General features: G+C 42.9%; 1 protein-coding gene across 1 annotated transcript in view; it reads right to left on the bottom strand.

Moving 5' to 3' along the window:
* MYO3B (myosin IIIB) overlaps positions 1 to 26,812 on the bottom strand; it is a gene marked incomplete at both ends in the record, with an annotated part of 388,194 nt that overhangs the window by 94,292 nt on the left and 267,090 nt on the right. Inside the window, 2 exons of the mRNA XM_082841630.1 lie at positions 13,138 to 13,240; positions 17,486 to 17,587. Of these exons, the coding sequence (XP_082697756.1) occupies positions 13,138 to 13,240; positions 17,486 to 17,587 (205 nt within the window). The remainder of the gene's footprint in view (positions 1 to 13,137; positions 13,241 to 17,485; positions 17,588 to 26,812) is intronic.

Raw genomic sequence — 26,812 nt, 5'->3', positions numbered from 1 at the left:
TCAGGTTCCTTCTGAATTTAAAGCGACCGGAGCTAATGGGAAATATGCTGGCATATTTGTGTCCTACAGGTAGGAGCAAACTGCTGTTTAGTTCACAAAATACACTTGGAACTGAAACACTAATATTTTTTCCTTCTAACCCAGAGAAGAAAATGAAATAAAGTTAAAGAGGCTATGGACATGTGCAAAGTTAATCTTCTTTCAACCTGAAGGATTATAGTCTCAGTTTCTTTAAGTGTTCATAATGAAGTGCTTTCGTACAGAATTCATTTTTTACACAAATATTGTTTCCTGCAATGTTTTCAACTTGAGCAAGTTTTCTTTTCTCAAGTTTCTTTCCTCTCAAAATAGCCTCAAAATGAAAAGGTATTTTTGTCAAAAGTTCATTCTGAGCTTAAATAGAGCAAAGGTCTTGATGAAGATACAAGCACAGTAGATACCAGAGATGTGCTGAATTTCTAGAATTTCCTACACTCACAAAAAGAGTAATGTAGGAAGGGAACAAGGGATGGCAAAATGGTCAGAAGAATTTGTCCAATTTTGTCATTACTGGAAATTGTCCTTTAGATTGGAAAGCAGAACTTTAGAGATAGAGGTATTAATTCTATAAGGAGAGAGATGAAGAAAGAGAGAGAGAGAAACAAGGAAAGACAGAAGGAAAGGGAGAGAGCTAGAGAGGTTGCGATTACTTTAGAAAAAGCAGAGGCATTAGCATACTAAAAATTGACTTTTTATCAATAAGAGAACTGCTTGACATTTACAGTATAAAGTTAGAAAGCAGTTTTTTAGACTATATCATTCAGTTTTAGATGATGTTTCTCCAAATAAAAGTAAATGTTGCTGGACCCAAGTTCTCCGTAAATGTGCAAGTTTTCCAGAGAGAAAGTGAATCCAACCCTGCAGGTCAACTTCGTAGAGCTCAAGCCATCATTTGCTGATGTCATCATCATTTGCTGATAGCAAACGTGTTTAGGGACAGATTAGCATAAGCACAAAAGTCTGTCCACAGGTGATCACGTTAAAGACCTTGGTGGAGTGGTACAGAAACCTCAGCTATGTATGAGACGTGTTGGACATACTGGAAACCCGTTCTGACAGACTGTCCAAATCGTTTCTGGACATGCTCCATCTTTGAGGCACCAGACACCAAATCAGTGCCTTGAAGTAGGGATCTCATGTAGGGGTGGAGGTCGCCAGAGAACCCAAGTCAAACATGCGTCCTAACATCATTTCTGCTTAAGTTCACTATGTGCCGATTCCTGGCAACTGACCTTTAAGTTAAGGAATTAACCATAGACAGCTACCTGCCAATAACTGAGCTTTTAAAGAAAATACATAATTACACATCTTCCCAAACTTGGGGCAGGCTTATTTTTGACTTAGGAAAGCAGATCCATTACAGAAAAACTACACAGTATTAATAGCATCCCCCCCTTCACTTATTTTGTTAACACTGTTGGAGTTTTGAGAAAGCCAGCTTCCCACCTCATCAAAAATTAATTATTGTGTTCAAGTCAAACCCAAGATAAATAGGAAGCATTTCTTGAGGACAAAGTGATAAAATTTAGTTTTGGACCCAAATGAAATGAAAATGCAAGAGCACATATTCCTTCATCCATTCATTAATTACTTTTATTTTATGCCTATAACAGCCAAAGATTCTAGATTCTAGATTTGGTGAGTCATACAGAAATATGTGACGGGTAGTTTAAGCCCTGGAGTTTACTATGTTGTGTAGAATATAGTAATAACAGCTAATATTTTTTGTGTACTTACTACATGCTAGATAGTTCTCTAAAATTTTACTATGGCTTATTCTCACAACCGCCGTATAAGGTAAATACCAGTGTTAGAAATATGCTTAACTTGCCCAATGTCATTTAGCTAGTTGGACACAGACCTGGGCCTAGAAGAGAAGAAATTTGGCTCCAGAGTCTGCAGCCTAAAGTGTTTTCTTTACCTGCATGGAGCCCCAGTACACACAGGGCAGGAATCAGACTCAGATGCTGATGGGGTCAGGCCATGAATTAAGCAGGCCAGTGGGTTGGTATCAATGGAAAACAGCCTCTCTTCAGTTCTAAGAGACTGCTGCTAGATACACCAACTTTTCAGGAGCCATCAGAAATCTGAATTGTTATATGAAATATTTCTATTTTTATATGTTGGAAACTAATTGAGAATTTCAAAACTATTGTTCAGGCCAAATTAAATGTCTGCAGACCATATTCTACCCAGTGACTGTGGGTGTGCGTCTCTTGGCTTACAGAATAAAGTCCAAAACATTCATGCAGCTTTTAACGCTTCCCAAATCCTGGCTCCCATCTACCTTATTCCCTATAGTAGTTCTCCCTGCATCACACCACTTCCACCCCATCCTCAGTCGTTATCCCACCGGACATCTCATCCTCCCCAGAATGCCCCCCACCACGTACATCCTGCCTCGGGGCCAGGGCCCACTCTATTCTGCCACCTGGGCTGCTCTTCTTTTGGCACTAGTCTGCTTCAAGGCCCTGCAGGAGGTGCCACATGGGTGAGACCTTGAAGGATGGTTAAATATCAACAGGTAAAGAAAGAACTGGCAAGGGATTTCTATTTAGAAGGAACAGCATTAACAGACATACAGAAACAGGAAAACAAAAGATGTTGAAAACCACCAAACACCTCCAAATATTTTAAAAGGCCTCTGGCCCTTGGAATCTTGTCCTATAAAGAAAACTCTAATTTCTGACATTCTGGACATCCACGGTCCTTCTAAAAGAGTCCTTTGCATAAGGATCACTGATGATTTAAGGTTTATTCAAACAGTCCAGATAAATATTTATGTATAGCCATAAGCAAATCCACAAGGAAAAATGTAATTCAAAACAGATGTTTCGTTAAAGCTCCTTTCAGCTGGTGATAAGGTTTCTGGCTTCAAAAAGGTTTTGAAAATAAAGTGACCAATTAATATTTTAAACTCTAAGAAGGCTCTAACAATCAAGGAAGCTCTGAAAGTTATCATTTGACGGTGTTGCCAGTGAAACCTGGCCATATTGACAAGGGTGAGTCTTGGCCCCAAAGTCAATCTCAGATTTATCCCTGAGATAAGAGCCAGGAACACAGGAAAATAAAATTTGGCTCTCAGTTTAAAGCTGAGAGTAAGTATTGTTCTAAAGTGTTGGAATCCTCAATGTTTATTTTAGTCCACAGCTCTAGAGCTAAACCAGAGGGGTCTTGATATCAGGATAGCTTTACAGGAACCTTTTAAATACTACTATCGCTACTATTATTACTACTACTTCTATCACCATGAACAACAACTTGCCATCATCTTTAATTGGGCATTTATTACGTCTAGAACTGTGCTAGTTCCTTTGCATAGATTATAACTAATCTTTTTTTAAGCTCTAATCTCAGATAACTGATTTTTAAAAATTTTTTTCTCATTTTTTAAAAAATTAAATGATATTGGAGTATAGTTGCTTTACAATGTTGTGTTAGTTTCTGCTTAAAGCAAGGTGAATCTGCTATACATATACATATATCCACTCTTTCTTAGATTCCCTTCCCATCTAGGTTACCACAGAGCACTGAGTAGAGTTCCCTGTGCTACACAGTAGGTTCTCATTAGTTACCTATTTCATATATACTAGTGTATATATGTCAATCCCAATCTCCCAATTCATCCCATCCCCACCTTTCCCCCCTTGGTAACCGTAAGTTTGTTTTCTACATCTGTGACTCTATTTCTGCTTTGCAAATAAGTTCATCTGTACCATTTTTCTAGATTCCACATATAAGTGATATTATATGATATTTGTCTTTCTCTGACTTACTTCACTCTGTATCACAATCTCTAGGTCCATCCATGTCACTGCAAATGGCATTATTTTGATCCTTTTCTTGGCTGAGTAATATTCCATTGTGCATATATACCACATCTTCTTCTTCTTCTTTTTTTTTTTTTTTAAATACCACATCTTCTTTATCCATTCCTCTGCTGATGGACATTTAGGTTGCTTCCGTGTCCTGGCTATTGTAAATAGTGCTGCAATGAACTTTGGGGTGCATGTGTCTTTTTGAATTATGGTTTTCTCAGGGTATGTGCCCAGTAGTGGGATTGCTGGATCATATGGTAGTTCTGTTTTTAGTTTTTTAAGGAACCTCCATACTGTTCTCCATAGTGGCTGTATCAATTTACATTCCCACCAACAGTGTAAGAGGGTTCCCTTTTCTCCACACCTTCTCTAGCATTTACTACTTGTAGATTTTTTGATGATGGCCATTCTGACTGGTGTCAGGTGATACCTCATTGTAGTTTTGATTTGCATTTCTCTAGTAATTAGTGATGTTCAGCATCTTTTCATGTGTTTTTTGGCCATATGTATGCCTTCTTTGGAGAAATGTCTATTTAGATCTTCCACCCATTTTTTGATTGGGTTGTTTGTTTTTTTGGTATTGAGCTGCATGAGCTGCTTGTATATTTTGGAGATTAATTCTTTGTCTGTTGTTTCATTTGCAAATATTTTCTCCCATTCTGAGGGCTGTCTTTTCATTTTGTTTATGGTTTCCCTTGCTGTGCAAAAGCTTTTAAGTTTCATGAGGTCCCATTTGTTTATTTGTTTTTATTTTCATTATTCTAGGTGGTGGATCAAAAAATATCACTGTGATTTATGTCAACGAGTGTTCTGCCTATGTTTTCCTCTAAGAGTTTTATAGTGTCTGGCCTTACATTTAGGTCTTTAATCCATTTTGAGTTTATTTTTGTGTATGGTGTTAGGGAGTGCTCTAATTTCATTCTTTTACATGTTGCTGTCCAGTTTTCCCAGCACCACTTATTGAAGAGACTTTTTTTTTAACATTTTTATTGGAGTATAATTGCTTTACATTGTTGTGTTAGTTTCCGCTGTATAACAAAGTGTATCAGCTATACGTATACTTATATCCCCATATCCCCTCCCTCTTGCATCTCCCTCCCACCCTCCCTATCCCACCCCTCTAGGTGGTCACAAAGCACCGAGCTGATCTCCCTGCGCTATGCGGCTGCTTCCCACTAGCTATCTATTTTACATTTGGTAGTGTATATATGTCAATGCCACTCTCTCACTTCATCCGAGCTTACCCTTCCCCCTCCCCATGTCCTTAAGTCCACTCTCTACGTGTGCGGAAGAGATTGTCTTTTCTCCATTGTATATTCTTGCCTCCTTTGTCACAGATTAGGTGACCATAGGTGTGTGGGTTTATCTCTGAACTTTCTATCCTGTTCCACTGATCTATATTTCTGTTTTTGTGCCAGTACCATACTGTCTTGATTACTGTAGCTTTTTAGTATAGTCTGAAGTCAGGGAGCCTGATTCCTCCAGCTCCATTCTTCTTTCTCAAGGTTACTTTGGCTATTTGGGGTCTTTTGTGTTTCCAAACAAATTAAAAAAATTTTTGTTCTAATTCTGTGAAAAATGCCATTGGTAATTTGATAGGGATTGCACTGAATCTGTAGATTGCTTTGGGTAGTACAGTCATTTTCACAATATTGATTCCTCTAATCCAAGAACATGGTATACCTCTCCTTCTGTTTGTGTCATCTTTAATTTCTTTCATCAATATCTTATAGTTTTCTGAGTACAAGTCTTTTGCTTCCTTAGGTAGGTTTATTCCTAGATATTTTATTCTTTCTGACGTGATGGTAAATGGGATTGTTTCCTTAATCTCTCTTTCTGATCTTTCATTGTTAGTGTACAGGAATGCAAGAGATTTCTGTGTATTAATTTTGTATCCTGCTACTTTACCAAATTCATTGATGAGCTCCAGTAGTTTTCTGGTAGCATCTTTAGGATTTTCTATGTATGGTATCATGTCATCCGCAAACAGTGACAGTTTTATGTCTTCTTTTCCAATTTGTATTCCTTTTATTTCTTTTTCTTCTCTGATAGCTGCAGCTAGGACTTCCAAAACTATGTTGAAGAAAAGTGGTGACAGTGGACATCCTTGTCTTGTTTTTGATCTTAGAGGAAATGCTTTCAGCTTGTCCCATTGAGTTTGATGTTAGCTGTAGGTTTGTCATGTATAGCCTTTATTATGTTGAGGTAGGTTCCCTCTAAGCCCACTTTCTGGAGAGTTTTTATCATAAATGGGTGTTGAATTCTGTCAAAAGCTTTTTCTGCATCTACTGAGATGATCATACTGTTTTTATTCTTCAATTTGTTAATGTGGTGTATCATATTGATTGATTTGCATATATTGAAGAATCCCTGCATCTCTGGGATAAATCCCACTTCATCAGGGTGTATCATCCTTTTAATGTGTTGTTGGATTCAGTTTGCTACTATTTTGTTCAGGAGTTTTGCATCTATGTTCGTCAGTGATATTGGCCTGTAATTGTCTTTTTTTGTGTGCTATCTTTTTCTGATTTTGGTATCAAGGTGATGGTGGCCTCATAGAATGAGCTTGGGAGTATTCCTCCCTCCGCAATTTTTTGGAAGCGTTTCAGAAGGGTAGGCGTTAGTTCTTCTGTAAATGTTTGATAGAACTCACCTGTGAAGCCATCTGGTCCTGGACTTTTGTTTGTTGGGAGTTTTTTAATCACACTTTCAATTTCATTACTTGTGATTGGTCTGTTCATATTTTCTATTTCTTCCCGGTTCAGTCTCGGAAGGTTGTACCTCTCTAGGAATTTGTCCATTTCTTCTAGGTTGTCCATTTTATTGGCATGTAGGCTGCTTGCAGTAGTCTCTTATGATACTTTGTATTTCTACGGTGTCCATTGTAACTTTTCCTTTTTCATTTCTAATTTTATTGATTTGAGTCCTCTCCCTTTTTTTCTTGATAAGTCTGGCTAAAGGTTTATCAATTTTGTTTATCTTCTCAAAGAACCAGCTTTTAGTTTCATTGATCTTTGCTATTGTCTTCTTTGCCTCTATTTCATTTATTTCTGCTCTGATCTTTATGATTTCTTTCCTTCTACTAAGTCTGGGTTTTGTTTGTTCTTCTTTCTCTAGTTGTTTTAGGTGTAAGGTTAGGTCGTTTATTTGAGATTTTTCTTGTTTCTTGAGGTAAGATTATATCTAATCTTTACAATTGTTCCCTTTTTCCAGCCTAGGATACTGCTGTCAGAAAGATGAAGGAACTTGCCCAAGTCTCATAGCTTGTAAACAGTTAAACTAAGATTCAAACCCAGGTCTGTCACCTGATTTTCTACCAGAAGAAGGTAACACATAGCACCATAGGCATCTCATGAAAGAAGGCCACCACCCCTACCTCCTCTTACACCTGCTGCCCTTTCCCCTCTGGTGCCATAGGGGGTCCTCTAATGCTTTAGTGCACTAACTTGGTCACAGGGGTGGGAAATTTGCTGGAGGGCACTAGCCCCCTGAGGGAGTGAAATGAAAGTGGAAGGAAAAATTAGCATGGGAATTGAAAGGTGGGAGAGGAAACCTCCTCCGGATACTGATATGGAAAGAAAAGTTTTGTTTTGTTGAATCTTCTTAGCACTGCCACGTATTTCTACAATGACCCACCACACAGTCTGTCAAGATATGTGGCAATCTGTATTTCACAGCCCACAGGAAAATCTGGCCCACAGTCGGCCCTAATAGGGAGGCTGTTTCTCTGGCTCATCAATTCTGAGGTCAGCCTGACTGGCTCCAAGCCCTGGGGCCGCAAGGATGACACACGGGAGAAATATGTGCTCATTTTCCCCTCTTGCGAGGTGCCAGCTCCCCTTGAGCTGCCTGAGTCACGAAGGTTCCGATCTCTCTGAGTCTGAATCCTCACTGAAGTGGTCCAGGATGAAGCAGCTTCTCCGGGGGTGTGTTAAAGCTGCTGGGTAAAAACATCTGCACCAGTAAGATCAATCTCCTGCCTCCCTCATAGGGGCTTCTTTTTACACAACAACAGGCTAGTTGTGCTAAAGAATGTCAAAGAAAAGCCTTGTGAGAGCTTTGCCATACGCAGGCCAAATTAAATTAGGGGCTGAGGGGCGTAATCCTCACTATTGTACTTATCAGCATTAAAATGGAGGATTACCATCAAGGGAACAAAGGCCCCCCAACATAAAAGACTACTTCCGTTCTGTCATTCACTGTACAGTTATGGGCTCACACAGGAAGTGGAGCAGGCCAACCACTGACTTCGACTTGCAACGTGAGGCTTCCTTCTCCCCAGCCAAGTGAGCCCTGCCCCACCACGCACCCATGGGAACACCTTTCCCATGAGGCCAGTGGCTTTCTCCCAAGATTTGGTGCTGGAATCTTCTCCACCAATCACAGGGTAAGAGTTTGATGCTGATCAGAGTTTACTCCTTAGCTGGCTGTGATTTAAGATGGGTACATATATACAATAGAATACTACTCAGCCACGAAAAGGAACGAAATTGGGTCATTTGTAGAGACGTGGATGAACATAGAGACAGTCATACAGAGTGAAGTAAGTCAGAAAGAGAAAAACAAATACTGTATATTGACGCATATATGTGGAATCTAGAAAAACGTACAGATGAACTGGTTTGCAGGGCAGAAATAGAGACACAGATGTAGGGAACAAACGTATGGACACCAAGGGGGGAAAGTGGTGGTTGTGGTGGGATGAATTGGGAGATTGGGATTGACATGTATACACTAATATGTATAAAATAGATAACTAATAAGAATCTGCTGTATAAAAAATAAAGGAAAAAAAAAGTTTTGCTGCAATGACAGTTATAGAGAACATAGAATAGAAAAAGCCCTGGGCTAGGCATTTGGAACCCTAGAGAGGCAGCAGAATGTACTGGTTATAAGTGTGGGCCCTGGAGTTAGAACACCTGTGTTCAAATCTTTACTCTGTCACTTTACTGACTAGGTGACAATGGCAAGTTCCTTGTACTCTCTAAATGTCAGAAATTATACTGGGTAACATCTTACTGAAAAACCTGAACAAACTTTTTGGCCAATCCAATATAATATGCACTTCTCCCATAGGGTTGTTGTGAGGATTAAAAAGAATCATACACGTGAAACACTTAGCATAGTGCCCAGGAAGTTGTTAACAAATATCAAATATTAGTTGTTATTATTGTTGGAGACAGAAGATCCAGATTCAAACCCCAGACCTGCCATTTACTCTCTGTGACACTGGGTGACCCCCGTGCTAGCTGACTGGGGCAGGAGTAGGTAAATCTGATGCCTCCAACCCAGCACTCATCTCTGGTCCAGCATTTGGGAGCTACTTGATTAGCCTTCCCCATGTTCGGTTTACTCATCAAGAACACCACCCAAAAGACCCGTGTGTGAGTTATGTGACATAATTGTGGGAAAGACGTGCCATCGCCATAAATGTTGGGTGACCTCAACACGTCCCTGTTGTACCATCCTCACAGTATTTCTTGTCATGTCTGGGTCTTCCTTATAAACTCTTCCTCTGATTTTGCCTTCCTTCCATCATTGCCCAGTACTTATCTGCTTCTATCACTACCCCTTCAGGACTGTTCTGGAAAACTTTGCTGGTTGCTTCTCCAACCCCTTTATTCTTTGAGTACTTTCTCTTGCAGCTGAAAATGCTCACTTTCCTAGCCTCCCTTGCACCTCCCCTGTGGAGCCACCTCTGCAAATTCTGGCTGATGAGATGGGATGGGAATGTCCTGGGGACTTCTGGGAAAGGTCTCCCTCCTAACAAGAGAGAGATTCCTGAGGAGAGGCCCCTTTACATCCATCTCTTCTTTCCTGCTTTGGACAATGCTATGTGAACAAGGGATACTTAGCACACTGCTTCAGCCACCTTGTGCCCCAAAGTGGTGGTATCACTGACGTGCTGAGATAGCAGAGCAAACAGATGGAAGGAGCCTGTGTCCACATCCCTGAGTGGCCAACCCAGCACTGGAACTTCTCTCTTTGGACCTCTTATCCTGAGGGATCCTTGAATCTATTGAGTTCTGTTACTTGCCGCTGAGAGCATCACCATTGGCATGACCCAGTTCTCTTCTCATTATGCTCTGCCTGCCCACCCCCCGCCCCCCAAGATTTCCTTCCTTTCAATCCCTGACTTGATCCATCCACAGGGCATTGAGGTGACTATCAAACACAGCGGGAAAAATGAGCCCCCAGCCCCGTGGGGCAGGGATGTCCTGAAACACTATCTGATGTGTTATTCTGGATCCTGTTGTTGCCACCACCACTTAAAGATTGAGGAGGAAGAACATTTCTTTCATAAAAATCTGAATTCTGAAGAGTGGTCTTGGAAGTCAGTTTGACTAACTTATTGAGACCCACTGCATGTACTGGAAGTAGGAAGAATGAAGACTCAGCCCTCACCCTTGAGAAGCTGACCTAGCACATGGTCAACCACAACACCAGGCAAAAACAGGAAGAGCCACAGAGAGTGATACACCAAAGTGTGGTCTGAGGACGCAGTCTGTGAACGTTACCACTCACAATGTCGTAAGGGCTAGCACCAGAATGCAAATCAATTCAATTCATTACCAAGTATTTTGTTTCATTTGGCTGAGATTACGTGTGTGTGTGTGTGTGTGTGTGTGTGTGTGTGTGTGTGTGTGTTTGGGGGGGGGGTTGGTGACAAAACTTTCTTGATGAAGAAAGCAGTGGATTGATTTACATTTGGACACAGCTCATTATTTTGTTGTGAACCAGCACGCTGGGTAGTACTGTCATAAATGGACTGTGACGGTTCAAGGAGTGTTAGAGAGAATTAAGGTCTCTGTGGAAGAAAGGGATATGATGATGTATCTTGATGAAATAGGTAAGAACTGAACAGAAAGGAGTGGGAAGAGAGAACAGAAGTAGGTACACTGGTAGGAACAATATGAAGTCTGACTCCAGGTAGCCAGAGGGTGCATATAGGGTCATACAGGAGGTGAGTCTAGAGGACAAATTGGAGCGAGACAGGGAGGGGCTTGCAATAGCAGACTGAGGAGTCTGAACCTCTTTTGGTCTAAAATGGGAAGCCATTAATATTCTTTGAAAAGTCAGAGTGGCTTTAGGACAATTGATCAGGTGTCAGAAATGAGAGCTGGTCTGTAAAGAGGAGCGAGTGGAGAGACAGGGATAGACGTAGGCCTGGGCCAGGGAAGGATGATAAGAAAGTGACTGGAATGGGGTTAAGTGAGAGGTAGGGATCAAAAATGAGCACCAGGTTTGAAGACCAGGTCACAAGAGAGCACTGACAGAAGTGGCAAGGTCAGGTGAGCTGGAGGAGGTGCTTGGTGGACTTTTCTATTGAGGCTCTGGTATGTGGATCAGGAATCCATGGGCAACAGGAGGTGGGTGTAGGAGTGTGGAGCTCAGAACAGAGATCTGATAATCACACTCACTCATCTGAGAGTTGGCACCAGAATACACTAGTGAGAGAGGATATCACCCAAGGGAGAAGTAGAGAAAGAAGACAGTCAAGGATTTAGAGAACTGTATACATTTCAAGGTGGGTGGAAAAGAAGAAGGATAAAGATGGAGTACATCTTGGAGAAAGAAGCTGAGGACCGCGGTGCTGTAGAAACCCACGGAAGAGTCTGGTCCAAGGAAAGCACAGCACATGGCACTGAGAGCTGTAGAGAGTGATGAATATGAGGCTCCTGTGACTGGGAGCTGAGCTTCCCAAGGATTGTTTGAGGGATGTGATGAGGGCACAGATCATATTTCAAGTTTAGGGAGGGAGGGGTTGGTGAGGGAATGAGGCAACTGAGCTGGATGTCAGTCTGAGGAAGTCTGATGGTCAAATAAGAAGAGGGAGCGACAGGGCCAAGGGCAGGTTTTTTGTTAGAATGGGGAGAGGAATCAGCAAAAGGGGAAGAGGCAGCAGAAAGAGAAGATGTGGCAGGAGGGGCTAGGCTACCTGATGATGGCAGGGCCTGGAGGGCAGGGACACCACAGAGGGGTGAGCCAGGGAGGGAACCTACGGTCTTTTGAGATGGGAGCAAAGGAAGAAAGGACAGCTGACCAGAAGGAGCGATTCTAAGGTGGAAGGAAGGGAAGTGGATGTTGCTCACAGCACTGTCCTGATATTCTGAGTAAAGTCAGTCATCAGCTGAGGTTGACGGCAGTCAGGCTGGGGCTGGAGCCATTTCCCAAACTGGTTCACTGACGTGCCCAAGATCAAAGAACTGGAAAATGCTAGCTTTAGGACCAGAACCCAAGTCTTCCACCTGCCAAGTTCAGTGGTCTTTCTGCTGCAATGGAAATTCTAAACTTTGTTATTCTAATATGAGATGTTAGGTCTATACTATTTCATCAAGTACCCTTAAATAAGCTATTCTGACTCTTTAGGAAAGGACAATCTGCCCTCCATAGGCGTGGGCTTCGCGCACATCCAAGGTTGGTTGAATTTGCGGTTGGGAAACCCACGGATATGGAGGGCAGACTCTACCGTGACATTTTATATATAAGGGACTTGAGCATCTGCAAGTTTTGGTGTCCATGGGGGCTCCTGGAACCAATGCCCGCGGCTACCGAGAGACAACTTTAGTCTACTTTGAAAGCAGCTCGAGCAGTTTGAGACCACTAGTGAAGGACTGAGAATTTAATTTTTCAAGTTTCAAAAATATTAATAAGATGTCTCAAAAAATTAAGAATTATTTTTAAAAGTTACAAATCAAGGCCACCTCTTTTTCCAGGTGAAAATATGCGAAGAACTTTCTAATGGCCTGCTTATTTCTCCAAAATCCTGGAGTAAACTTGTAATAAAAATGATACACCCTTTTTGCATTAGCTTAAGCCCACAGTTTTGTTTAACCTCAGGCCTACTGCCTTTTTAGGCTGGACAATTCTTTGCTGTGGAGGCCCGTCCTATGTACTGTAGGATGTATAGCAGCATCCTTGGCCTCTACCCACTAGATGCCCTTAGCACAAGCCCCTCTGCGAAAAGTTGTGACAACCAGACATGTCCCCAGAAGGAGAGGGGGAGAGGGGCAAAACTGCCTCCAGGTGAGAACCACTGCTTTAACCTAATGAGGCCAAGTACAGGTTTCACCATGAGGAGAACCCACAAGAGAGGGTTGTAGTCAGGTTGCCCTGTGGAACAAAGACTTTTGCCCACAGAGTAATGACCTCTGACATGGAAGAATCGGATGGGCAACACTTTTTGGCTCCACTCTCTCCAACTCACCAAAAGAACACAGTGTAAGAAATACTGTTGTTTCATTATCCACTGGAATGAAATCTTATGGATAAGACTCACCGATCTTTCTCAGCAACAGCTGGAGAGTTGCTTGAAGTCTCTGCATGGCCATTGCTGGATTCTGCTTGTGGACTGCTTTTACGATCGACAGAGCCCCTCAGAACTGAGAGAAAGCAAATGAGTACTTAGAGACTAAGGATAAACTCAGAAGTAGGCAGGGTTTACTCTCCGCCACACCTCTCTCCCCGTCCTCGTGCTGCTCTCTGACTTTCTGCAGCCTTTGTCTAGGACACCTCATCAAAACTGACCTGTTCTGTGATTACAGGCCTTGCTCAGTACTCGGTCCCAGCCAGCAAATTGGATAAAATGACTCATCTATAGGAAAACAAGCTACCTCTCTTTGACAACAGATATAAAGAGTGGGCAGGTTGGAAGCCCCAAGGTGAAGTAGATGGTGAAGGCAGCAGCACGCAGTAGCTGGAATGGTGCAGTGCTAGACAGAGTTAGGAGACCAGCCTCCATTCCCGGCTGGGCTGGGCAGGGCTGCCCGCTGATGAGGACAGTGGTCGAGAAACACTGTCACAACATGGCTAGGATTACGGTAACTAGGGAATCATTCCAGGAGGAACTCAGGTCTGTATTGTGATTGAGGACAGCTTACTGGTGAGTTTCTCAAGAGTCGGGGGTCACAAATACACTTCCTCCTTCCTGTGACCATGGCAGCCATGACTAATCATGGCCCCTCTCTCTTGAACTTTCATTCGGCTTCAAGTTCCTTTCTAACACAACGTTTCACATCAGTGGTTCTCAAAGTATGGACCCCACATCATCACGGCTAATCGAGAACACATCTCATGAAGCATCAACATCGCCTAGAGACTTGTTAGAAATGCAAATTCTTGGGTCCCAGCCCTGACCTAAGTGAACCAGAAAGTCCAGGGGTGGAGACTGGCAATATGTGTTTTTAACAAGCCCTTGAGGTAGTCAGGATCCATGCTGAAGTTTGGGAGACACTGCTCCAGATCAACAATTCTTAATCCTAGCTGTACATTAGAATCACCCAGGAAGATTTTAAATATGCCTGAACCCAACTCCCAGAGATTCTGAAACTGATCTGGTGTGGGGTTGGCATCATTTTTTAAAAGCTCTCTAGATAATTTTAAAGTGTGGCCAAGGCTGAGAACCATAGTTCCATGTAGTCACTACCAATCCTTCAGGGTTGTAAAGAGACTCTACACTTATTTGCTATCCTTATTTCAGATCATCTAGAAACATCCAAACCAAAATACAACCAATGAAGATAATCTGTAAATTTACCAATTGTGACATATTGTGGAAGGTGCATAAAATATAAAAGGTTGATGTTATGATGATGAAACATATAACACAACAAAAATGGAGTACAGAAAAAGAAATACGGAAATCAATTGTTTTTTGTGTCGTCTATTCTGGAAAGAGTATGCTCTGATTCTACATTATTGGTTTGGTTTCTTAGGCATATTTATCTCTTGTGTAGAAGAAATGTAATGCTTTTTCGCTATCAGTGGTAGATAAGACCATCTGTTGTTGTTATTACTATTGCTATAAACACCAAAGGGATAAAAAGAAAATTTTATATGGAACATTATTACATTTTTATTATTATACACACACACACACAAACATTATGACCAAACAGTGAAACAACAATATTAAAAGAAGGGGGAAAAAAGGAGAAATCAAGAAAAACAGCCTTTTAGAATTTCATGAGCTGATCCCCACCCCTGCCCCCCCCCCACCTTCTCTTGATAGATGAACTCCTCTGGTTAGAGGACCAGGCAGGTTTCCTCTCCCAGAGATTCTAAAACATTGTTTGGCCCAAGCTCACTTGTAATACTGTGCTAAGCAGCATAAAATCAAGAACTGACACACACACACAAAAAGAGAAGCCCACTTCAGGGGCACAAATATCTCTTTCCTTATTAAGAAGGAAAATCGACACAACTCATTTTTAACCTTGTTCTCTGGCCCAGTTCAGCAGCACCAACGGCTACCACTCACTGATCAAACCCTAATGGTCTTGCCATGTGGGAAGTTGAGGGTGCTATTGTCTGCACCTATTTTGAGATCCTCAGTATGAAAAGGAGCAATTCGGAGAAGAAGCACAAGCAAAGCTAGGAAAAGACCACCAACCCCTTTTGGTTTGGGGCTCTCCTTAGGAAGGTGCCCTTTCCACTACCAGGAAGAGAGAAGGCAGTAACACCTTTATTTGGAGCTTAGCAAAATGCCCCCAGTTACTTAGCCTGGGTTTCCAGTAACAACCCATAGAGTTTCTATTCGTGTAATTAAAGGGAAAACTCATTCCTTGTTTCTTATTCACTTGCACTTCAGTCATCAAAATATTGATTTTTTAGAGTTATTTGAAGTTTAAAAACCAAACAGAAACTTACAGAATATTCTTATTAAAGCTCAGATGAAGTCTGCCCCTCCATCTCCCAGCTCTGCCAGAAGAGCAGGGATAAGGATTTGGGTCAGAGTAAAGAGATAAACTTAAATAAGAAGGAAGTAATCATTATGTTGTACACCTGACACAAACATAATGTTGTAGGTCAATTATACCTCAATTTTGAAAGTTTTTCTTTTAATGAATAAAAAATTAGAAGGAGGTTGTCAAACCATTGAGTTCAAAGCAAAATCCTAAATTGTCAAATATTGTTAAATATGTCTGGTGACAGTTGGAATCACCTGGCATCTCTCTGGCAAATTAATTGTTAAACAAGGAGATTGGAGAAATGGAGCTATGGAGAAGAACAGTAGAGTAAAATAGGGTGATTCAGTCTAAGTGAGTAGATCAGGTTAAAGGAATCAGACCAATGACATGGCTGAGAAAACTAAATGATGAACTTCAATAGTTCACAAAATATCAGACATGAGGTATGTGCAGGTGTGACCACAGAGGCTCCTCCAGACATGGGTCTCCTGTCTTCAGGGAAGCATCCTTAAGTATTCTGGTTAAGTGGAATAAAGAAATACTGGGAGGGACTTCTCTGGAGGAGTTGCATCCTTCCAAAATCAGGCTGAACTCTAGAGCCATTCATATTTCCCAGGAAAACTGAGCCAATTCTCCACTGGACCATTTTGAAGTAAGATGAAAAAGCATTTGACCATCAGGAGGAAAAAAAAAAAAAGAAAGAAAGAAAACAACATAGCAGGTGTTGCAAACTCAAAATGCCTTTGGGGTCACTCAGGTAACACAAATATGTGTAGTGTCAGGCAGAGGATGGGGAGTAGCGGGGTTTGTGGTGAGCCAGAGGACGTACACCCCATCTGAAGACATTCGGGTTCAATGTTTTTGTAAAAAAACAAAACAAAAACTCTGTGTCTGGCCAAACAAAACATACCTGCGTGCTGATTGCAACAGGAAGACTCCTATTTCTGACTTCTGCTAGGGAGAAAGGGTCTAGACTGCAGGTCTGTAACAGCTAGACATCCTTTTATGAAAATGAAAAGTGTCTCACCGTCTCCACCTCCATGACTCCTCAAGTCCAAGAAACACTGCTGCTCCTGGGGCACTCCCTTTCCTTTTTTCCCCACACCCTAACCTCCTTGCCCCCAGGTAAAGCTCCAGTTGTGTATTTTCTTGAAAACTAGGCTGGGCAGCAGATTCCAAAGGAGCTGGAAGTGCCCAGAGCCTCGTTACTGGGCCTGGTGGAGAAACTAACTACAAACTCTACCGTGAAATCCAGGGCAACTCAGCTTCTCTTTCCATACAATGCTAGCATTAGCGTTAAAGGTTATATTTTAAAAAATCGTAGCTGCTTCTTCAAGCGGAAGTCCAGAGAACTTCAAACTGAAAAATGGGAGGATTCTAATATTTTTTAAATGTTTGAAAACCACTGATTTAGTCCAATTCTCTCATTTTACAATGACGATAATTAAGGGAAGGCTTAGACCAGATAGCCAAGTTTTAACTTCTTGTCCACAGCGTTCCTTCCCCCCATGAATGTTCTCAATATGTTCCAGTGTCAGGACCATAGAAAGACCTTCCTGAGAAGCTAAACTTTCAGAAGGTCTTAAGGTAAATCAGAGAGAAACGTGTCAGCGTCTGCTCTAAGAGGATGGGTGGAAGGGAGACAGCTGGTACAGAGAGCTGCAACTAGACCAGTTTCCCCAGTGAACAGGTAACTGGGCACCCAGGACAGCTGTGGAGGGAGGGCCTGAGCTTATCTCTGTCTACTCTTTCCCCTTCTGTGAAATCACCTTGCAGAGTCCCCTGCAAGGCTGCCCCTGAATTTAATCAGCTGTCACCTGTAGGAAAAAAAGAATGCCCGACAGAGAGTCCATATCAGGTGATCATTTCCAGCTCTGGAATCTTCTCTGGAGCGTCCACAAATACAGGACACCCATCCCAAACCTCTAAGGACCTCACCTTTGTGGTCGCCGGGCTCACTGCAGTCTTGAACCTGGGCAGTTCCCCTGGTGCCCCCTGCAACGGTGGGGTGTAGATCACAGCTTTGGTCTGAAGGGCTCCCTGTGGAATGAAACAAAACAGAATCTTCTCTAGGTTATGCCCTACACCTAGACGAATTACCAAAGTGGGAGATACAGTGTGGCTAGGGAGACCCACACTTTTCTTATGGTTTGAGGCTCTGAGGTGATGAATCTCACCCATGGGTTTAGTGTTACTTTGAAGATTTAATACAGTGTGGTTGTGAAAGGGCACAACTATAGGGAACAGGAGAATTAGTAACTGTCTTGGCTGGACTCCCTACTAGCTTGGAGACATTGGGTAGGTTGGGTAACCTCTCTGTCTCACTGATTGCGTTAGTCAAATAGGGAGCTGGGAGACAAACAGAGGTCATGCGTGTACTAGGCCAGGGCTCCTGGTTTGACAACTGGATGGCTTTCCTGTTGCCTTTCAGTTTCCACCTGACAGTAAAAAGAGAGACAGGTCTCCTACTTCCCTCCAAACATCTGCTCTAGGGCAGGCCTCTTCTGTCATGCAGTCCTGTTCACTGACCTTTGTGGGTCAATGGTCAATTACTCTGCCATGGAAAAAACAGGCTACACACAATTCTTAGTCGAGGAATGTCACCACTGCAGCTTTTCATCATCCCGTTTAGCTTACTTCGCGTTGATGAACACCTAAATACTTCTCTACCAAGACAGCTGATGGCTTGGGTGTAAAGGTGCTAAAGGGATGTTCCCGGCTGTCCCATGTCTGCTTCCATGCTCCACGACCCTCAAGGTCACAATGGGTTGAAGATGTCCCAACATCTCAGACCACCTCAAGTATCTGGAGAGACCAGGTCCTTTCCAACTGGATCCCTTGGCTTTAGAAGAAACCATCCTGCCAGCGGGGCCTCCTCTCCACAGAGGAGACCGTCTTCGGGCTCTTCCCTTAGGCATCAACCTAACTCTGTCCCGTCTCCCTTCTCCCTGGCCTGTGATCTAGACCCTGTTTTCTCTCTCATCTGCACCTTCTCCTAATTCTGGCTGTTTCCAGTTCTGCTGACAGTGCTTCTAGATATGCCATATTAGAATATTTGGGATCTCTGATCTTTCTCCTTTTTTATTTCCTCAGATGTGGTTTTTCTCATGCCGTCTCTCTCCCTCTTTCTGGATGGCTCTCCTGCTTCAAGCATTGCTCTCCCACCCAGGCATGTCTCTCCATTCCTTTAAGGAGGCCCAGTAAACATTCCCGTGTTAACTAATGCCGGCTAACTCAGACTATACTTAAGGAGGCACACACAGTCCCTACCCTCATGGAGCTTGCATTCTGACACAGAGAGTGAGAATAAAAAGAGATATCTACCTGGAACCTCAGCATGTGTGACCTCACTTGGAAATAGGGTCTGTGCAGATGTAATTAGTTTAAAACGAGGCCCTACTGGATTAAGGTGGGTCTTAAATCCAGCGATTAGTATCCTTATAAGAAGGACACGTGAAGACACAGAAAGACACAGGGAGAATGCATGTGACAACAGAAGCTGAGAGTGAAGTGATGGGCCTAACAAGCCAAGGGATGCCAAGGATTGCTAGGACCCAGAAGGAGCTAGGAGAGGGCTATGGAAAGGATTCTCCCTCAGAGCCTCCAGTGGAAACCAATCTCAGTGACACCTTGATTCTGGGTTTCTAGTCTCCTGAACTGTGAGAGAATAAATTTCCATTGTTTTAAACTACAAAGTTTGTGGTAATTTGTAGCCCTAGGAAACTACAATAATATGAGAAGGGGGAGCTGATGATGTTAAAGGTTTAACTAGAAGAAAGAGGAGAAAAAGATCAAGTATGTGCATTCAGCTTGAACTGGCCAGCAAGGTGGGGATGGGGTGGTGGGAGAAAAACTAGGAACAGGAGCTAGGGAAATGGCCATTATTTGTATTTAACAAACACAAATGTATGAATTATGATGTTCCATCCATCGTCCTAAGCCCTTTATAAAAATTAACTCATTTAATCCTCATAGGAACTGTAAAAGGCAGAGACCACTATTATTCCCATTTTACAGCTGAGGAAACTGAGGCACAGGGAGGTTAAATGATTTTCCCAAAAAAGTCACACACAGCTAGAGAATGGCAGACTCAGGGTTCAAACCTAAGCAGTTTTGCCCTAAAGTCTGAATTCCTAAATATTACAGGGTACAGCCCATTTATTTAAACATTTAAAAATGATTAACCTCCACTGTCCTATTTTTTAATTTACAAATGGAAATAAAGTTCAGACTATTTCATTCACATGCCTGGGCCTTTAAGGGTCCCACAGATTAGCCGCTGCAGAAGGAGGCTCTGGCCTCGTGTTTGATGACCCACCCAGAGGACAGACTCAGGCATTATTTCCAGCAGGGACACTGGGTAGGTTTCCTGGTTGGTGATCTAGGCTGGGTAAGCTTTCCTGCCTTCACCACGGACCTGGCAAAGGTGCCCACTGTACCTGGCAGAGAGGGCGCATAAAGATGAGGCACAGAAGCCCAGCCTTCCCCTCCTCACCACTGCGGGCCAATGGCGCGAGGACCCTGTGGTTTCTGGCTGGAGTGACGGCTGGTCAGCAGCCATCTTATCAGAATTTAAAGAGGCCAACTTGTTGGAGGTCCAACAGGCAAATGCCACCAAAAGCAGCACAAAGTCGAATTCTTAAAGAATAGAATCTCATTGACACTTTTTTTTCCCCACTACAGCTGCATCAGAAACACTGGCCTCCATTTCCACCACACAAAACAAGTCTAGTAATTTTACGCCTATGAGAGCATTTTCCACTTTGATTCTTCACTACTTAATTCCAGTTATTATTCCGGTCAAACTTTGACGGAGTTCAAAGAAAGTCTTGTCTGGGAACTGCTTTCTCTAACTTGGAGGCTAAGGAGGGAGGCTTTCCCTCACCCTAGAGGTCAGTTTCTTGCCTATCCTGGAGCATCACTGAGGAATTTCTTTTCCATTCCAGCTTCTAGGGACTGCCTCTCTCTTCTCTCCCAACTCCCAGCAGCCTCAGGTTGGATTCATTTCTTATAATTTATGCTCTGCCTGTTTCCAAAAAGGACTTGGGGGGGGAGCGTCATAGATCATTTGCTCCTGTGGCTGTGTTAGTTGGCTCTGTCTTAGTACTCCTCTCAAGCCTGTGGTAGGCGTGTTGGTCTTGGTTCCATCTGAGACCATCCCCCCTTGTTAAAAAGTGTGTATTTTTAGAGCAGTTTTAGGTTCACAGCAAAATTGAGGGGAAAGTACAGAGATCTCCTGTAACCCTCTGTCCCCAAACATACACAATCTCCCCATCATCAACATCCCCCATCAAGTGTACATTTATTACGATCGATGAACCTACAATGACACATCATAAGTTCCCATAATTACCCAAATTGCACAGTTTACATTACAGCTCGCTCCTGGTGCTGTATATTCTATGAGTTTGGACAAAAGTATAATGACATGTGTCCTTCATTATGGTACCATACAGAGTATTTTCACTGCCCTAAAAATCCTCTGTGTTCTGCCTATTCATCCCTTCCCACAGCTCCTCACCCCCTGACAACTACTGGTCTTTTTACCGTCTCCATAGTTTTGCCTTTTCCAGAATGTCATACGGTTGGGATCAAACAGTATGTATCATTTTCAGGTTGGCTTCTTTCACTTAGTAATATGCATTTAAGATTACTTCATGTCTTTTGTGGCTTGATAGCTCACTTTTTTTCAGTGCTGGAAACTATCCCGTTGTATGGATGTGCCACAGTTTATCCATTCGCCTACAGAAGGACATCTTGGTCGCTTCCAAGTTTTGGCACTTAAGAGTAAAGCTGCCTGAATCTGTGCAGGTTTCTGTGTGGACACAAGTTTTCAACTCCTTTGGGAAAACACCAAGAAGAACGATTACTGGATCATACAGTAAGAGCATGTTTAGTTTTATAAGAAACCGCCACACTCTCTTCCAAAGTGGCTGCACCATTTTGCATTCCCACCAGCAATGAGTGAGAGTTCCTATTGCTCCACATTCTCACCAGCATTTGGTGCTGTCGGTGTTCCAGATTTTGGCTATTCTAACAGGTAAACAGTGGTATCTCACCAATGTTTTAATTTGTATTTCCCTGATGATGTATGATGTGGAGCATCAGACTGTCTTCCTCTCTTCTGAAGGGAAAAAAAGCCAACATTTTTATGTTGTTTTTGTGACCACCCCCAAAGCATCCAGCAGAGTGTTCTTTATAGACAGGATGTTCAGAATGTTTGGGGGGAAGGACAGCAGATTGGGAGTCAGGCCGTCTGAATTGCGGGAGGTTTCTTAGCCACAGTCTGTAAAATGGGATAAAACCCCTAACCTACCTCTCAGGGTTGCTATGATAATTACAGGAATAAGGTTAGTGGAAGTCCTTTGCATGAATGTATGAATTGTAAATTGCCATGCAAAAAGTATAAGATGTTATAAAAATAAGCATTTCTATTGGTTAATCAAGAAGGAAACAACTCTTACCTCTAGGATCATTCTGGCTTCTTATAAAACAAAGTTATTTACTTTCCTCTAAATTTTTCTTAAAAAGACAAATTTCTGAAAGTTTATAGTAGCTTTATTCATAATCGCAGGAACTGGAAACAAGTGTCCTTTAGCTGGTAAATGGACACAACTGTGGTACATCCACAGACCAGAATTCAGCTCAGCAATGAAAAAGAACAAACTACTGATAAATGTAACAACACTGATGACTCTCAAAAGCATTATGATAAGTGAAGGAAGCCAGACTCAAATATCTACATACTGTATGACTCCATTTATATGACATTTTGGAACATGTAAAATTACAGGGACAGGAAAACCATTAGTGGTCACCAGAAGCTGGGGGTGGGGAAGGGATGGATGACAGAAGGGGCATGAGAGAACTTTTGGAAACGTTCCTTTTCTTGATTGTGGAGGGGGTTACCTGACTATATGTGTTCACCCAATTTTATCAAACTGAGTTTTACTCTGTATAAATGATACCTCAATAAATCTGACTTGCAAAAAGTCACCATAATTTTTAAAAAATAAAAGGATAAGTCCTCCTTATCCTCAAACTGGATTGTTCCTGGACAGCAGGATGCAATTGCTTCTAACCCACGAGGAGGAGAGTCTGGTGAGGAAAGCCTTGCTGTTGATGAGGGACCCTTCACAATCGTTTGCATCACTGACCATAGCTGGTTTTGACACTAAGCACTTGGCTCAAAGTCTATGAAATTAGCAGGCCCTGGTCGCTTGTACATCTCACTCGTCACAACTTTATTGATGAGAATGGCTACCAGCTGTCACCTCTGCCTCTGCCTCTGTGCTGGGTGATTCAGACTTCATGGTCACAGCAAATCAAGCCGTGATCCTGCAATGGCTCTTCATGTTGGGGTTTGAACTCTTGGCCAAATGGCTGTCGCTCAGTTGTTATGTTGCCAATCACCCGTCACTGTGGGTTAAATGTGACAGGCTCACCAACATCTTCCAACTCTTCAGACATCTGAAAGGCGACTTGCTTTCCATGCCAGCAAATCTGGGTGATATTTAACTCTTGGATTTTAGAATTTCTGACTTCTGGAAGGAGGTGAGGAGTAGACTTGTTATTTTACAGAACAAGTTGCAGAAGGGCCTCAAACCCCTGAGTGGAAAAAATGATGTCAGGAGCACACCACCTAAGTCAGAACAATTTTGAGGTCACTGAAAAATGTATCCACACAAATGAACCAAGCTCTCAGCGTGATGGAGAGTAGCTCTTGATAAAAACAAAACCACCTGAAATCTTTCACATGCTATTGTTGTATTTTAATTTTTCCCTGTCAGATAAGCAAGACATAAGTTAAGATTTGGAAAATTCTCTCTTTTATAAAGGCTTTATTGTAACTATTTGAGATTTGACAGGTACTATTTTTTTCTTCTCCAAAAGTGAGAGAAATAGTTTCATCTTTTTGAAGTTATAACATTATTATTCTAATCATAGAAGAGTGTTTCACAGACAATTTTTTTTTCCCCCTCAAGTTAAGTTCATACTTAGGAAGGGGGAACAGAGAGGAAACTAACACTTACTGAATACCTGCCATGTGCCGGGTCCCATGCAGGATGCTTTGTGTATATCATCTGCTATCATCTTCACAACAGTCCTGAGAATTAGACCTTAACGAGCCTCACTTTATAGCTAAGGAAACTAAGGCTCAGAAGTTAAGTAATTTCCCCCAAACCATATGACAAATGGTGGTATAGCCAGGATTTGAAGTCAGTAGTTCTGACTCCAAAGTCCACATGCTTAGGATGGTATATAAAACTCTCCCCGAAGTTTTGACTGGTACTCTATGTCCACGTGCCATATCCAAGATGGAAACCATCTAGTAGGGCATGTTCTACTAGGAAGAGCATTGGGTAAAGACTCAGAAGAGGGCTCTGATACCGTCATTAGGCTCACGTAACACATAAGGGGAGACAACTTATGCAGACTCTCTGTGCTTCTGTTTCATCTATTTAGGGGGAAACAAAATCTGCCTTTGTACACACAGGAGTCTTTTGAGGAAAAAAGCCTGATAATTCTTGCCATAGCACAGTTAATTTTTCCCCTGAATGTTTCTTTACTGTAACTTGGATAGAGCCCAGTAACTAATAAGGGTTAGAAAACGTGATACCACATTTTATGATTCTATGTGAAAAAACATGAAAAGACATAAAGGCAACTCGAGTGTGTTTTTGACACCATTATTAATCAATTATTACTGATCATAAAGTTGTTGCTTCACTCAATGTTGAGGTGGTAAGTCTACCATTTTGGGCACTGCCTTTTTGCCGCCAGATTCTAGAGCTCTATATGAGGTCCATAAAGGAGGAAGCGATTCCAAACTGAAGAGGTTCTATCCATGGGCTTGCTCTGAAATTTAATCTTGAGTCCTGGGGTGCCAACTGCTGCGCCAAAGTTTCATCTTGAGCATTTCCATGCCATGTCAGTATGATATCGGGCACAAGTGGACGTCAAACCCACTTTGGCTTTGCAGCTTCTTCTCTGTGCATTAGATGAATAGTACCCTGCCCTTTGGGTGTTTAATTCTAACATAGGCAATACTTTGATTCCATAGCAAAGGACATGCCTTTGCATCACAGGTTATTTCATGGCAAGAATTCTACTGCTTGTGCCCCTTGAGGCTTGGCAGATCCCATTTCTCGACAGAAACCTTGAAGCTACGACCAGGCCTCCTCTCCGCTATAAACCACTTTCTTGAAGCCATGCTTCCGGCGCTCTCTGTATGTCCTGACCCTGCTCACAGACAAGGCACATTTCCCCAAAGTAAATCACAATGCTTGTCCCCCCAAACACTTTCCCCTCCAAAACGTTATGCCTGTGGTTGTCAGACACCAGCCACAGACCTGTATCTACAGAGAGTTAGAGAAAGCCAGACAGTGCAAGTGGACTCAGCAGGACCCTTGTGTAAGCCTGAAGGGCACCCTGCCTTTGGTTAAGCAGAGCTTTAGAAGACAGTGGAGCTAGCGTGAGTTGACAGTTCACCTCAAGCTCAGATGCTCCAGTTAATTCTTTCCCCTAGATGCTGCTTTACTGTTGTGTGGAAATGGCCTAAAACACCAGAAAAGGATAGGCAGCTGGCTCCTGCCAAGAAGGGTTATATTTTTTTTGTGCAAAATGACCAGGAATCTTTCTAAGAGATAGAAACGGAGTGAGTAAAGAAACATTGGAATACAGGTAGAATGACAAATAGAGATGCATAAAGGAGTGACAAAGGGCAGCTTGTTTTCCTTCTGTCTGTTCAAAGTGGACTTTTCTCTCGATGGTACATTCGCTTGACTCTCCTCTACTGTTTGGCTTGTGATCAACAACCTGCTTATGCACAGATTCGACAGACTGAAAAATACCTACCTAATTATTTTCACCTTCAAGAAGCATGGGCCATTCTCAGTGTATATCCTCAGCTATATTTTATAATGATTTTGACTCTTTGGAGTTTTATACAACTCCCTTCCGTTGACCGTTGACATAATATAGAGGACCTGATTATACAAACAGCATCCATTTGAGGGAGAGAATGCTTTTTAGCCCTCTGTACTGAAGATGGAAAATTTGAGGCCCCAAATGAAATCCTATTGCTCATCTTGGTAGTAGCTCCAACATAAAGGAGGTAATTAAACAGTAGTTGAAAAAGTGAATGAAAGAAAGAAATTTCTGAATTTAAAATATAGTTGTCCTGCGCACCTAGGCGTATTTCTGGAAATCTCGTTCTAGGAAATTATTGTAACCACCTAGTCATTGCCAACCCACCAACAATGCTAAAGGAACCAGCCTTTCAAAGTTAGAAAAGACCAGGAGGAGGCCTTACCCTGAGAGAGATTGAAAAGTTCAGGCAGTTTCAAACACTAAAAACTTGGTTCCAACGTGAGGTAGGGGTCGGGTTTCTATAAGAAGTTAACCTGGAGGAGGGGCAGAGCCTGTCTGGATTCTCTGCTTGCTTTCCTCTCTGGAAGCTGCATTTAAAGCAACTCTCGGAAACTGGGGAAGATGGCGGAAGAGTAAGACGCGGAGATCACCTTCCTCTCCACAGATACACCAGAAATACATCTACGCGTGGAATAACTCCTACGGAGCACCTACTGAACGCTGGCAGAAGACCTCAGACCTCCCAAAAGGCAAGGAACCCCCCACGTACCTGGTTAGGGCAAAAGAAAAAACTAAACAGAGACAAAAGGATAGGGACGCGTCCTGTACTAGCGGGAGAGAGCTGTGAAGGAGGAAAAGTGTCCACACACTAGGAAGCCCCTTCGCGGGTGGAGACTTCGGGAGGCGAAGTGGGGGAGCTTGGGAGCCGCGGAGGAGAGCACAGCAACAGGGGTGCGGAGGGCAAAGCGGACAGATTCCAGCGCAGAGGATCGGGCCGACCGGCACTCACCAGCCGAGAGGCTTGTCTGCTCGCCCGCCGGGGCGGGCGGGACTGGGAGCTGAGGCTCCGGCTTTTGTCGGAGCGCCGGGAGAGGACTGAGGTTGGCGGCGTGAACACAGCCTGCAGGGCGTTGGTGCGCCGCGGCTGGCCGGGAGAGAGTCCGGGGAGGGGTCTGGACCTGCCGAAGAGGCAAGAGACTTTTACGTCCCTCTTTGTTTCCTGGTGCACGAGGAGCGGGGATTGGGAACGCTGCTTGGGAGAGCTCCGGGGACGGGCGCGAGCCGCGGCTAAGAGTGTGGAGCCCAGAGACGGACATGGGACGCTAAGGCCGCTGCTGCCGCCGCCAGGAGGCCTGTGTGCGAGCGCAGGTCACTAGCCACACGCCCTTCCGG

Source organism: Leucopleurus acutus, assembly GCF_964270905.1.
Source record: "Leucopleurus acutus genome assembly, chromosome: 6".
In the NCBI taxonomy this organism is placed as follows: Eukaryota; Metazoa; Chordata; class Mammalia; order Artiodactyla; family Delphinidae; genus Leucopleurus; species Leucopleurus acutus.
The sequence above is the reverse complement of the archived record's forward strand: the minus strand, read 5'-3'. Positions and strand labels throughout refer to the sequence as shown.